Raw genomic sequence first — 13,692 nt, 5'->3', positions numbered from 1 at the left:
CTTCACTTTAAGTGCTCACGTGACTTCTTTGCTGGTTGATAACGGCGCGTATAGTACGAGTATAGTTAAATTAACCATATAGGTCAAAACAAGACAAATACAAATTCACTTTCAGTGACAGTTAACGTTGGACATCTGTGAGAAACATATGTAAAATTTTAGGAAAGGTGTGAGGAAAAAGACAACTACAACAACTAAGCATACAGACGCAACGTTTTGCGTTAGCAATGCAAAAGTCCTGGGATCGATCCTTTATAGACTGAATGCATAACTTTGGATAAAGTATCTGCTAAGTTCAGACTTAGCAGACTGAAAAAAGGTAAGAAGAGATGTTAGTTCATGTGCTAGCAATACATATGTGGCATTTTACATGAAAGCTGTCATAACTGTTAAGCACTCAGCTATTTCCTTCCATTTGAGTGTTATAGACACTCAGTAGTAATCTCTCTCTCTCTCTCCCTCTCAGCTGCACAATCTGCTCAAAAAGTAAGGTGATATCAAATGGCATTGCTTTAGATATTTATTAGGGCATTACACCTCCTGTACTGTACCTCTGCGCACACACATAATGATAAACAGATCATAACGCCACAGAGTGCAAGGAGAATAATGCTGCTTCATTGACACATTCGGTGATGGAATCAATCTGATATATTACTTGTCCTTACCACCACTCCCCATCAATGGATATTACAGCTCCACCAGTGAGCCTCTAGACAATTTTATTATACATAATCAGATTTTCAATGAGGCCTGACAGTCTGCTGGAGATTAAGCACAAGTAAAATGGCTGCAACCAAACCTTTAAAACATGTCATCAAATTAAATCCTGTTAATTTGACCTGTGTTCAGGATTTCAGGGCCCATTGCTTGGACTGAATAGAAAGGTTGTTTTACGGGAGCTGTCAGTGCATTTGGCACAGTCGATGGTTGAAGTTAGTGGCCTTCTTAAATCCCTCATGCTGCATTAAGGCGGTAGTGTGCGGACCTATGCAGCCCTAATGCTTTTAGAAGCAGACGCCGGATGCAGAGGGATGTGGCTGTGCTTCCTGGTACTGTTTCAGAAGCTTTGATTCAGCTGAGACTTCACTGAGATGCTATTGGAGGCTTTTCTTCTTTGGTCCTCAAGTACATATTATTCTGTTCTAGGATGGATACATTTAGCTATTGATCCACTGTCTGAGAATGATATTAGGCTATAATAATAGATACATTTAGATAGCCCTGTGCAATTTGAATCTTCTTTTAAATCTATTTTTAGTGCAGTACAGTTGGTCCAGAGCAAATCTCAAAGTTTTATAGTATTCTACGGTCATCCACTTAATCAACTTTGAACCTGAAAGTTCACAGTCATAAAAGCATCCAATGATGTTGCTAAAAAGAGTTTCCAGTGACTTTTAACATCAGCGTATTTGGAAAATAACTTCAGCATAAACATTTATCTGAACAGATACTATGAGAAGTGGTGGAAAGCGAGGGTTTTTCTGAACAGCACTTACCCACACACACCCACATCCCATCATCCAAACAATGCACTCTCACACATCATCTGCAAATGCAATGGCTCCTCAGTGTGTGGGATGAGCAAATGGCAGCAAGTCATGGTCACACACCAAGCCAAATGCTTTTAAAGACTTTTAAGTAACAGTATTCAATCCGGCTGTGGGAGGACTGGAACCTTTCACTATGATCTCTGTCTCTGTGACCAAAATGTCATTAAAATGGCCAGTCAACTCTGACCCCTCTAATTGTGATGTGTACACAAAGCCCACTAGATGTTCAAAGGAAAACATCCCGAATGAAACGTTGGGGTGAGCAAGTGCAACATTGCGGATCTGAAATGAAAACATGGCTGTACTGACTTCCTCTGAAAGGAGTTTATTTGCCAAGACGCAGATGCAGGAGACCTCTCTCCTCCGCACATTCTCACCACCACCTCCAGATTAAATGGACAACTTTATATTGCTCTGTGCTGAATAAATAATGTATGTGGCTGAAATTGGGGCCTGATTTGTTTTTGGAAAATCACTCATAATACCAATCAATTCAGATACATGTGATACTACGGTAAAAATCAGATGTATTGTGGTAAAATAAAAAGAGTTCAGCAGGCTCATGTTTGTTTCAAACCTGTATCGCTGACTGACTTGAAGGGCTTAAGGCAGAATGTCAGTGACTGACAGCCTCAGTCTCTGTACACTTTCATTGTGTAGAAAATGTCAAAAATGTCAACGTTCTTCTTTTTCTTTGTGTTTCACTGACAAAATATAGCAATATAAGTTTTGAACAACATGAGGGGGAGTACATAAAGCCAGATTGTTTTTTTTAAGCAAATAACTGGATTTCATTTAAAATGCCATGAAATTTAAATAACCTATATAGTGAGCAACTTACCTTGTGTCATAGATTGCAAACAGCTTTTTATTCCCATCCACAGCATTCCTGCAAATCAGAAGAAAAGGTGGTTATTCATTTTGCAATGATGATTGAAAATCCTGTTACTTTAAGTGAGTAGCGTCCTGTAAAAAAAACTAAAATGGCACCACGCATTTTTATCAATATACTGTACATGTTTTCTAGTGAACATGCATACTGATAAAAATGTATGGATTGAATGCACAGTAAAACGCTTTGGATCTGCCAAATGCTTAATGTAATGCAATTTAATACATTTCTTAAAACAGACAGGAATGTTGGCTGTAATTATCTTGTTTTGATAATCATATTTATTCAAGCTCTGTTTAACATGCACACATACACAATAACTAGATTAAGATTATCAGATGCTGCAGTGCACAGGTGGACTGGAGAACTAACAGCTGCTCTCGTGTGAAAGTCTCTGGAGCGCACAACAATGAAGTATTCACACACCAATATCAGCATTCAAACTATACTCTTAAAATGCTGGGCTATTTTCGATCCCACGTTGGGTCAAAAAGGGACGAATCCAGCTGTTGGGTTGTGGTTAAAACTATGCTGGGTTCTTTCAACCCAAGATGCTGAGTCGTTTTAACCCATTCTCGAGTCAAATATAAACATTTTCTGGGTTCAGGATTGCCCCTTTTTGACCCAACGCTGGGTTGAAAATAACCCAGCATTTATTTAGATCTCCAAAACGCATAAAATCTCAAAATGTAAATATTTGTTGTTAATACACAGTGTCTCACGATAATCCAGTGCAACTTGAACCTTGAATTAATGTTGCTGATGCATGTTTTCAGATTTTTGTAACTAGCACTGTGACCATTAAGGCCAACCCAAAGCAGATGTTTAATTTACTCAATTGAATCAAAGACTAAATCAATGCTAGCGCTCCTGAACATGCATTATTCGTTCGGGATACACGTTGTGAGTACATATGCCAAACAAAAAGAGACCTAATTTTTTGTAATGCATTTTTGTTACCAATGCCACATTCCTACTTTAACATTAACATTTTTGGCACTCAGCAGACCCCTTTATTCAAGGTATTACTACAAGGTATGCTTTCTGGGGATTATAGAGTACCTATAACTTTGTGGTACTATGGCAATGCTGAACCAATCAGGGAACACTTCTGCAGGCGTACTTTTGTTTGATTGTGCATGATGTTTTGTGTTTTCTCTTTCTGTACTACAGTGCTCCATGTGCAGACTTCACAATTGTCTTGTCCGTCGCCCCCAATTCAGCGGATAGTGTATCGGAATAAAAGAAACTAGTTCAATAAGTTTCACTCAAGAACTTCCTGAAATTGGAGCAGGGCTTTCACGTTGTCATTTATTGAGTTTAGGCACTGCGGATTGATATTCAGCATAAAAAAATGGGATAAGAGTTCCCTCTGATGGCTGTCCTCATTACTGCCTGCTTCAACAGCAGCACTGTTTCAAATACAAACACAAAACTGCTGCTCTCTTGATATTTTCATAATATGTCCTGCCCTAAATCAAAGCATGTATCCCTGCTGACCCCATTAGTTGTTTCCTTAATACATACATAAATAGGCCTACTGTACATATATGTACATACTGTAGCATATGTACAGTGAGTGCATGCATATTTAAATTCTTAAAATTAACTAATCAAAATACCTAAATGAACAAATCTGACATATTTAAACATTAAATGACCCCCCTTCGGATATATAGGCTATACAGTATATTGGTCCTAAGTGCACCCCAGAGGAAGCTGCGCTTTCTTCATTAACTGATTCTCAATGTCTCAGGGGAGCTGCGCACGGGTAATGCACGGGGACGCGAAGTGCCTAGTAAGCACTATTTGTTGGGAAATCCGCTCGTTTTCCACAGTCCATGCATTTATCGCACGGGGCAATCGCTCTCTTCTCTAGATCAGCTTAAACGGATAAGTTTCAAACCCCGCCGGTCCCTAAATATTTCCCTCGGGGGGTCATTATGCAGCTCGAGCGGAGGTGACGTGTGGTTACTTCGGTACCAAATATGAACGAGTGACAGTGGAGCGCGAGCGGAGAGAGCGACGTACGATCGACCGCTTCAACGTGTAGAGACGCGTTGAGAGATACGTATAATAGCGTACAACAGAGTGCGATGTAGACGGACAAAGGGGAAAAGTAACGGTCACGGTGTGCTGTATTATAAGGGAAGGGGAAGTAAGACTGTTTAAAGAGCTGGTTTCTGCTTTTTTTTGTCGTTCAATTGGATTTAGGAGTGATGAAGATGTTTTTGGGATGCGGAGGAAAGGAATGGTTTCTCTGCAGCAGAACAATAAGTCTGACTGGATGTATGTGAAGAGCAACGCATCGCCCTGCTGCCGTAAAAACTGAACATTGCGGGATTTTGCTTAGTGCTTCAAGAGGAATTCGTTGCGGTTCTTCTATCCATTGCACCATTCAGGTATTTGAGGTAAGATACGAGCTTTTTACACTACCTGGAGTATATATTTTACCTGAAGTCTGCTTTCCGGGACTCGTTATAAATGCCAATAGTGAGTTGGACAAGTTTATACGCCAGAGGCTGTTAAAAACTGAGAATTACAGATGGTGCAAACTCAACGCTATAACTGCTTTTACTGTACAAACGACCGTAACGAAACGCACCAAATTGGTATTTAAGAGATATGATAATAAATAAATGTTTCTTAGACGTAGCGTGGATTCTTGAAATGAAGCCAGCAATTAAAATAATTAACAATTACTATTATTATTAATATTTTAAAATGTTTAATATTTTAAAATATATTATAAAGTGCTTAAAATTGTTATTCGTGTATAGATGTATAAAGTCTCATCATCAATCGTATTTCATTACCTACATTTATTAAACAGTGATTCTTTTAAAAGATTTTGAATACACTCTGACTTCCTATTTTTTATGATAAATACGTCATCATCATACGTATGAGTTTCAGAATATTATCAGATTATCAATGATACAGTCTTCTCTTCAGTCCTGGTGTAAATTACTCTGTATGGACTCTTTGCAGGTATGGGATATGGACAACACTGCAGCACCAAAATGAGAAGTCTGTGGGTCGGTGTTGTTGTTTTTATGACTTTCACCTGCCATCTGAGGTATAGATTTTCAATCTTGATCTTTCTCTTTCTTGGTCTCTCACTCCATGTTTTCCTTTTTTGTTATTGCGGATCAGTTAATGTAAGTTTAATGTGATTGATTGTATCATATCCTAAACAAAGCATTTTTAGATCATACTTCTGAAACAATTAATGAATCAGATTTAAAGGGATAGTTCACCCAAAAATAAAAATTATGTGATCATTTACTCACTCTCATGTTGTTAAAACCTGTATTCATTTCTTTGTTTTGATGACCACAAAGGAAGATATTTTGGGACGTGTAACCGATCATAAGCTTCATTGACATCCATAGTAAAATAAAAGAATAATATGCAAGTGAATGGGGCTTATGATTTTGATTCGTCAAAATATCTTCCATCAGAACAAAGAAATGTATACAGGTTTGTAACAACATAAGAGAGAGTAAACAATGACAGAATTTTCATTTTTGGGTGAACTATCCCTTTAATGGTCGTACTTATTCATTCTCTGTACTAAATTTAGTTATTCGTTTTGTGTGGTCAGCCTTTCCCAGTCCACTACAGGGACCCCTAAAGAGTCAGAGCTCAATGATAACATCACAGTGTTCACACGGATCCTAGATGGATTACTGGATGGCTACGATAACAGACTGCGACCTGGGCTAGGAGGTAAGCTCTGCCTAGATACCATCTCTATCTCGAAACATCATCGTGCTTTGTCCCTGCGTGTTTATGTCTGGCATTGACCTTTGCTAGTTATTCTGAAAAGGCATCGTCAGATGCCAGCACATTCCATCAGCATGAAGGACTTTCATTTAAAACAAATATTTGCTGCTTCTATTCAATCCACCAACAGAGATACAGAGAAGAAAAATATCTTGCGGAGATGTTTGCAAAGAGCAGAAGTGATAAGTAATGGCTGAAATTGCCTGGTCTTCTGTAAAAAAAAAATCAAACGGCCACAATTTCCCGGCACTCTCAATTGCAGTGTTGCGAGAGGCAGAGGTGGAGGGAAGGAGAGAGAGGACACAAATGTGTCTGTTGACCTTGAGAAAAGCTATCGTTCTTTTCAAAGGGTGCAGGTTCATTGTTCTCCGAGGGCCAAAGAAGGGCATGATGGCAGAAAGCGAGAAAAAAAACATTGGGCTTTTTATTTACTGTATGTGTAAGGGAAATCAAAAGAGCACATCTCAAAACTATTGCGGCAGCACTTTAATGTCTTGATTTAGTGCTTTGAAAAGTGCAATGAGATAAAAAAAAAATCGATGGCAAATATGTCATAATCAAAGAATACATGCAGTTCAGTTTTGCACAGTTTAGCATATTTCATATATAATCTAATTATGAGATTAGGAGCATCAACGTTTCATTCAATCATTGATATTACATTGATTTCAATCTTTGACATGATCTTACTCAGTCAATATTAAAGTTATATTGTTCATTACATTATGTAGGATGATATTATGTAAATCACAAAAAAATACTTTAGCTGGGATTTCACAGGTAGGGTCATCTACCAATTTTGTTAAAGACATTATGTACAGCACCAGTGAATGTAAATGGCCAACTATAAAATGAATTAATCATAATCTGCATATGGCATTTCAGAGAAAGTGACAGAAATTAAGACCAACATCTTCGTCACCAGCTTTGGGCCAGTGTCTGATACAGAAATGGTAAGTAGTTGAACCATATCCTTTCTACATTCATTAGACTTCACAGCTGGAAATTCCCATTCCAGTTTCCATTTCATCAAGACCTCCTTCATTAAACCCTGCCTCAATCTCTTTCATTCCTATACACCTCTGCAACATTTACTGCTGTAGGACTAAAACCCATTATCCTAGGTGTCTGATGAACAGATTAATGATGCAATTATATTATATTATTATATTAGGGATGCACCGATATATCGGTCTATAATTGGTATCGGCAGATAAGCATTTTTTATCAGATTGTGGTCGATTGTTTAAAAACAGCCGATGATCCGGACAGATTATATACTGCATACTGATTATTTTGAATTAAATAACAAAATTGACGTTTGTATGCTTGGATTTTATGACATAATTTGAAACAAGTAGTAAAAAGCAAAACGATTAGTATTTATCCATATCATTCTAAGTAATTGAATATTGTATCAGCACAAAAATTTTGTATCGGTGCCTCCCTAGTTTATATCTAGTGATGGATTTGCTTTTAGAAAAGGCCATAGTTTAAATTCACAAGGCTGTAATAATGTATATGATTAGGTCATTTCTCCCCTGGGCCCTCTTCTTCCTAAGTAGCCTATACTATGAATGACCTTAGTCTTCACCTCTCATCTCCATGCCTTCAGATGCAAACTACATGACACAGCTGTTTTCCTCCCAACGCAGGAGTACACCATCGACGTATTTTTCCGTCAAAGCTGGAAAGACGAACGTTTGCGTTTTAAGGGCCCAATGGAGATGCTACCTCTGAATAACCTGCTGGCCAGCAACATCTGGACCCCCGACACCTTTTTCCTCAACGGCAAAAAATCCATTGCCCACAACATGACCACCCCCAACAAGCTGCTGAGACTGAAGGATGATGGGACATTGCTATACACCATGAGGTACCAGTTAGAAGTCATATTTACAGATCCTTGTCATTTTACAGCACGTGAAGGGCCGTTTGCTTGAAGGGTAGTGAGTAGTTATGTGAAGGGGAGTTGTAAATTTCAACTTCATTTCATTTATGACCTCCTCACCCATATTTTGACCCGGTGAACCCTTTTGTCATTTGACAGATGGGTTAAGCACACACGCACACACACTATGCTTCACATGTTCAGCACCATACAATCTCAGTGGGAGTGTATAGCGTGACACTGCTTAAGCTAAGATTTTTCGACAAGAGGTTACGTCTTTGGCAGTAGCATAGCAATAACAGAAGAATGTTCCTCCTTGCCCTTCAGAAAAAAATGGTCCCATCTTGGTACCAAAATGTACCTTTGAGGTACTAATATGCACTCTTTGGTACCAATATGTAACTCGGAGGTACTAATATGACCTTTTTTGGTGTACAGTAAATGCATACTTTTTGAAAGGGAATTGCCCCTGTTACAGCTAGGGACATTTTTTTCTGACAGTGTAGACAACAATATTTATGTTTTAAGTAGGTGTGAACCAATGTTTAGGTCTATAATTGGCATAAGCATGCTGTAAAAAATAAGACGCTGAATTTACTAAAAAATATAGTGCATAATTTTTGCGTCCCTCTTTTTTTTCACATGGAATTTTAAGCAATCGCTTACATTTTTTGTAAGCTTAAACTGCTTAAAACCCCATGTAAAACTTACATTAAAATTGCAATTGCTTAAAGTGCTTGAAATTCCATGTAAAACTTACTTTTAAAATTGGGTGCAAAATCATGCACTATATATACATTTTTTTTTTGTAAATCCAGCATATTATTTTTTTCAGTGCAGTTAAAAGCATTTTTTTCTATCGGACATCGAGAAAAAGATTAAACACAGCCGATGATCAGTGCAGATTATATCCTGGCAATCAAAAGGGACAGAAAAATGTAATACGTAAAATTCAAAGCAATCGAATATCGGTATCGGCACAGAAATTTTGTAACGGTGAATTCTTACACTGTAAAAAAATTATTTTGTGATTTTTAATTAAATATTTATCTAAATAAAATAAAATAATTAATTCTTGTTTTTTAACCAAATTTTAGTAAACATAACACAAAAAGGGGAGTAATTCTAAATGAACACATTATTTAGTAAATTCAACAAAATTTTATTATGTAAAGTTTGTAAGAAGGAAATGAAATAAATAATTTTTGGTTGAACCTACTTGAATTATTTTAGTAAATATAACTAACTAGGCAGTGGACTAAAAATAATAGGCTGTATTTACTTAAATATAATGCATCATTTTTGCATCCACTTTTTTAACTACATTTTACATGGAATTGTAAGCAGTTGCTAAAAATTGCTTAAAATTCCATGTAAAACTTATACTTAAAAATTGCAATTGCTTAAATTGCTTAAAATTTCATGTAAAACATGTATTTTTATTTTTTTTTAGGAAATCCAGCGTATTTTTTTCAGTGTAGTTTAAACAGCATGGTATCATGGCGATTAATACCGTAGCCTATTGCGTAAAACGGCGGCGCCTCTACAGTATGTCGGTTGGACGAATGAACTTTGTGACTTGGGCCTTTGTGAGTTGGGCCAAATAAGGTTGAGTGGGGGGTGAGACAAAAAAGAAACAACAAAGAAAGAGGAGAAAGAGGGCATGCGGCTGTATGTTTACACCCCTGTTGTTGAGTCGTTCTTCGCAGACTGTCTGCTCCATTACTCGCACTAGCAGGGCGGAGGGGAGCGAGCACGCATTTACTCGCATTCAAACACACACGGTTTCTGCTCGCCGCGCTACCATCAGCATCAGCACAATCTTCTCTGCCAAGTACTGTGCACTGCTGTGTTAGGGCTGCATAAAAGCCGCTATTGTTGTTCGAGAATGGCATCAATACCGAATCCTCTCTGTTGTGGAAACCGCTTCACTAAGTGCTGGATGCTGAGGAGCACGATCATAATAGTGTTAGTTAGTCAGCTGCTTTATTCTCTGAGGTTACAGCTACGCTAATCCATTATGCAACGAGTTATTAGCTTTTATTAACTCAAATTTAAATACAAAAGGGGATTTGGTAACAGAGGTAATGGGTGAAATTAGATTTCACAGAGCAGGGATCTAAAATAAAGTAAGTGAAAAGGCCAAAAGATGCATCATTTTAATACTGCAAAATGCATTTGCTGTTTACAAAGTGTCGTTTTAGTAGCTACTCTGCGCTTTATATTACAAATGAGTACAAAATCCTTCAATTGATAAAGGCTTAAATAGAACGTCTTTTTTTCGTGATCACATTGTCATGTAGATTGAAAGCGATCTCATCAGTCAGACATTAATGACTCTTAGAAGGAAATGACTCAGAGCATGTCATTTAGAAATCGATGTCGGAGCTATTGTAGCTTGCCTATGATAAACTCTGCCCAGTGTTGCATTTCCTCACAGTGCAAACCATTAAAAGGGCCTTTTACCACTCGCTAATGCACACATTGTTTCCGGAAAAGCCATCAGAGGTAGTTTTTTCTCTTTCCTTCTAAGATGGAGAGAAGAAGAACCTTGGCTGGCATGAAAAAGCAGGGCAAAGTGTTTCACCACCCACATTCTAAAAGTGGAATGCAGTCTATGGGCTTTTATTAGCGTTGAAAAGGAGGTTATGAGACGGGAGATGTTCTAGAAAACGTCAAATCTTCTGAAGGATCTGCCTTTTTTTGTTTTGAATAACGTCATATGAATGTTGGGACAAGTGGTGCAGTAGGCAAGCAGTAGAAGCTGCAAGTATAAATTAAAGATAAAAGCATGCAAGCTGTTCAATAAAGTCATTCAATAATAGCACAGATTCTTCACAGTTTTCATCATAGCAGTCGGCTTTAAATGTGTACGTGAATACTAAGTCCAGATGTGATACTCAGAATTTTCAGTGGTTTCTATGAACTGCAATGGCAAATGCATAAACAGACTATATTGCCCCAAAATTTAGGAGCCCCAATGCATAAGCCACTAACGTTATCTCTGTCAAAAACGAAATAATGATATTAACCGAAATGCTCTCAGCATGTATTCATCAAATACTTTCCCTTCAAATCCTTCAGGCCATTAGGAAATAGCGCTAATTTTGCATAATTCGTTAACCTCCTCAATGATTTTTCAGCAAAGTCCTCTAAGTGCATGGAAGAAAATTTTTATGAACGACGTTGCACGCACGTCACGGTGCAAGAGTATTTTTACCCAGTGAAAGGCAGGGTAAATGATTTTGAAAAACACTTTGGAAAAGGGGAAATTAGGCCGATTACCAAAACACACTTGTAGCCAATCAGCAGTAAGGGGCGTGTCTTCTAACTGACATCGTTACCTGGGTTGCATATGTGTGGGGCAGGTCTATCAAAAGAAGTTCCAGATTCTATTGGGTTTGTTTAGGTCAGTGGTTTTCAAACTGGGGGCCGGGGCCCCCAGGGGGGCCGCGAGATGGTGCCAGGGGGGCCCCAGTTTTATGACATTTTATGAAATACATTAATTTATCATGAATTCTGTGTAATTAAACCTAAAAAAGTAAGGCTACTAACCAAAAGCACTACTTTTTTGTATAATTTAATGTTTTTTTTAATTAAAATGTTGAGTTTTAGAACAGTTTTTTTGCAGTGGCGGATCTAGACCATTTCAACTGGGGGGGGCAATATGGGGCCAGTTGTACTGTTAGAGGGGCCAGTTACATTTAGACCTTATTCTTGTCATATTATTTTCTGCACTGCACTGCAAAAAATGATTTTCAAGAAAAAATTAATCGTAGTATTTTTGTCTTGTTTTCAGTAAGAATATCTAAAAATTAAGTCTAATATGTGTAATTTTTAAACTAAATATATCAAATGTAAGTGATTTTGTGCATAAAACAAGCAAAAAATCTGCCAATGGGGTAAGAAAAAAATCTTACATTTTTTTCTTAAACCCTAAATACATGTTTTATGCATAAAATCACTTAAATTTGATATTTTCGATCTATAAACTAGACTTTTAAACTAAGATTTTTTTTTTGATATTTTTACTGAAAACAAGACAAAAATACTAAGATTTTTTTCTTGAAAATCATTTTTTGTAGTGTGCACTAAAGACATTAACATGCCAAATACCATGTTTATGCTACTGTCTAATTACGGATGTAAAAAACAACGAAATTTGTAAAAATAATTTCACACCCCACATTTAGGGGGGCCACAAGGGGGTCCAAGCTTGTTGTCACAGGGGCACTGGCCCCTCCCTAGAACCGTCACAAATTTTCTTTGGGGGGCCGCGAAGGAATGCACCGTACACAAGGGGGGCCACACGCTTAAAAAATTTGGGAACCACTAGCTCAGGGGTCTTCAACTAAAATTGGTGGAGGTCCAGTAAATGAACCCTCCGCACCAGCCGAGGTCCGGACGTAAAAACATAAATCGACTGCTTTCGCCAGACTAAAGAAATTAGTGTAAATATTTGTTTTATTGAACAAAATATAGTGTTATCAAGCATATTGAATAATGTTTCTTCATATGTATAAGCATAAATAATCCTTCACAAAATGGATTTCATTTTAAAGCTGTTCTGTTACTGTATGTCCTTTCAGTTGCTTGGTACAAAATATCTAAATTTATCCAGTAACAATGTCTGACAAAAATATGAAGGGAACAGTGCAAAATGCATTCATCTCTAAATCTGCAAAACACACATTCATTTCCACATAACAACTTAATAGGAAAACTAACATGCACTTTTCTGCTAAACTGAGAATTACAATCACAATCAATGAATACAAACCTCTCTGGCTTAATCAAATCATATCACATGTTACATTCATTCTCATTTATTGTCTGTACTTAACTAAGTTCTGCTTAGCTGCTTCAAGTTGCACTGGTAAAAGATCATCATCAATATCATTCATAAACACAAACAGGTAAAAGTAAACTGCCAGTTTTGGAAAACTGAAAAAGTGCAGGAAAACATTTCTCTCTTAATTTGTACTGTTCCTTCAAGTTTATAAAAATGTAAATAAGTTCAAAAGACGAAAGAATAAAAAGTCCTAGTCAAAAAAACTATGCTCATTAATCATTCTTGACATGTTTTTACTTTTGATAATGTTAACTGTTGAGAATGCTGACTCGCAACTATACGTTGAGCCAAAAATGCAGCATCCACGCACTCCTTTATTATTTTCCCATCTGTAAAGGGCTTGTTATGCTTTCCTTAAATCCACTGTATTTTCAGTGAACACTCATAGATGGCTCGATGACGCATAGCTCGTTGTTTGGCAATGAGTGAGTGTGGGTCGCTCATACTGGGCTTTTAGTTCATTTATTTTTCGCACCCTTACCTCGGACTGCTGAGGGTAAGTTTCTTCAACGTGTCTTTGTTTAGTTTCGTAATGGTGTTTAATGTCCCCACTTTTGACAACCGCAACAGACTCGCAAGCAAGATTAGGCTCTCTGCTTTCTTCCCTGCACACCTGTCTGTGAATGTTCGCGCTGGCTCCGCACTCGAAACCTGTGTTTATGTAGGACCCATATAGCGCTACTGGGCTGACCATATATGTGCCTGATATAAATAG

At 37.5% G+C, this 13,692-nt stretch overlaps 1 protein-coding gene across 2 annotated transcripts in view; it reads left to right on the top strand.

Annotated features, from left to right (window-relative positions):
- Positions 1 to 4,194: 4,194 nt before the first annotated feature.
- The window catches only part of gabra5 (gamma-aminobutyric acid type A receptor subunit alpha5), a 39,570-nt gene continuing 30,072 nt past the window's right edge, over positions 4,195 to 13,692 (top strand). The window contains exons 1-5 of one of the 2 annotated variants that reach the window (XM_065264549.2): positions 4,195 to 4,856; positions 5,437 to 5,524; positions 6,053 to 6,177; positions 7,120 to 7,187; positions 7,890 to 8,110. In XM_065264549.2, the coding sequence (XP_065120621.2) occupies positions 5,439 to 5,524; positions 6,053 to 6,177; positions 7,120 to 7,187; positions 7,890 to 8,110 (500 nt within the window). In that variant the 5' untranslated portion in view covers positions 4,195 to 4,856; positions 5,437 to 5,438. The remainder of the gene's footprint in view (positions 4,857 to 5,436; positions 5,525 to 6,052; positions 6,178 to 7,119; positions 7,188 to 7,889; positions 8,111 to 13,692) is intronic. The other variant, XM_065264548.2, reaches the window with a different exon arrangement.

Source organism: Paramisgurnus dabryanus, chromosome 7 (genome assembly GCF_030506205.2).
Source record: "Paramisgurnus dabryanus chromosome 7, PD_genome_1.1, whole genome shotgun sequence".
NCBI lineage: Eukaryota > Metazoa > Chordata > Actinopteri > Cypriniformes > Cobitidae > Paramisgurnus > Paramisgurnus dabryanus.
The sequence above is the reverse complement of the archived record's forward strand: the minus strand, read 5'-3'. Positions and strand labels throughout refer to the sequence as shown.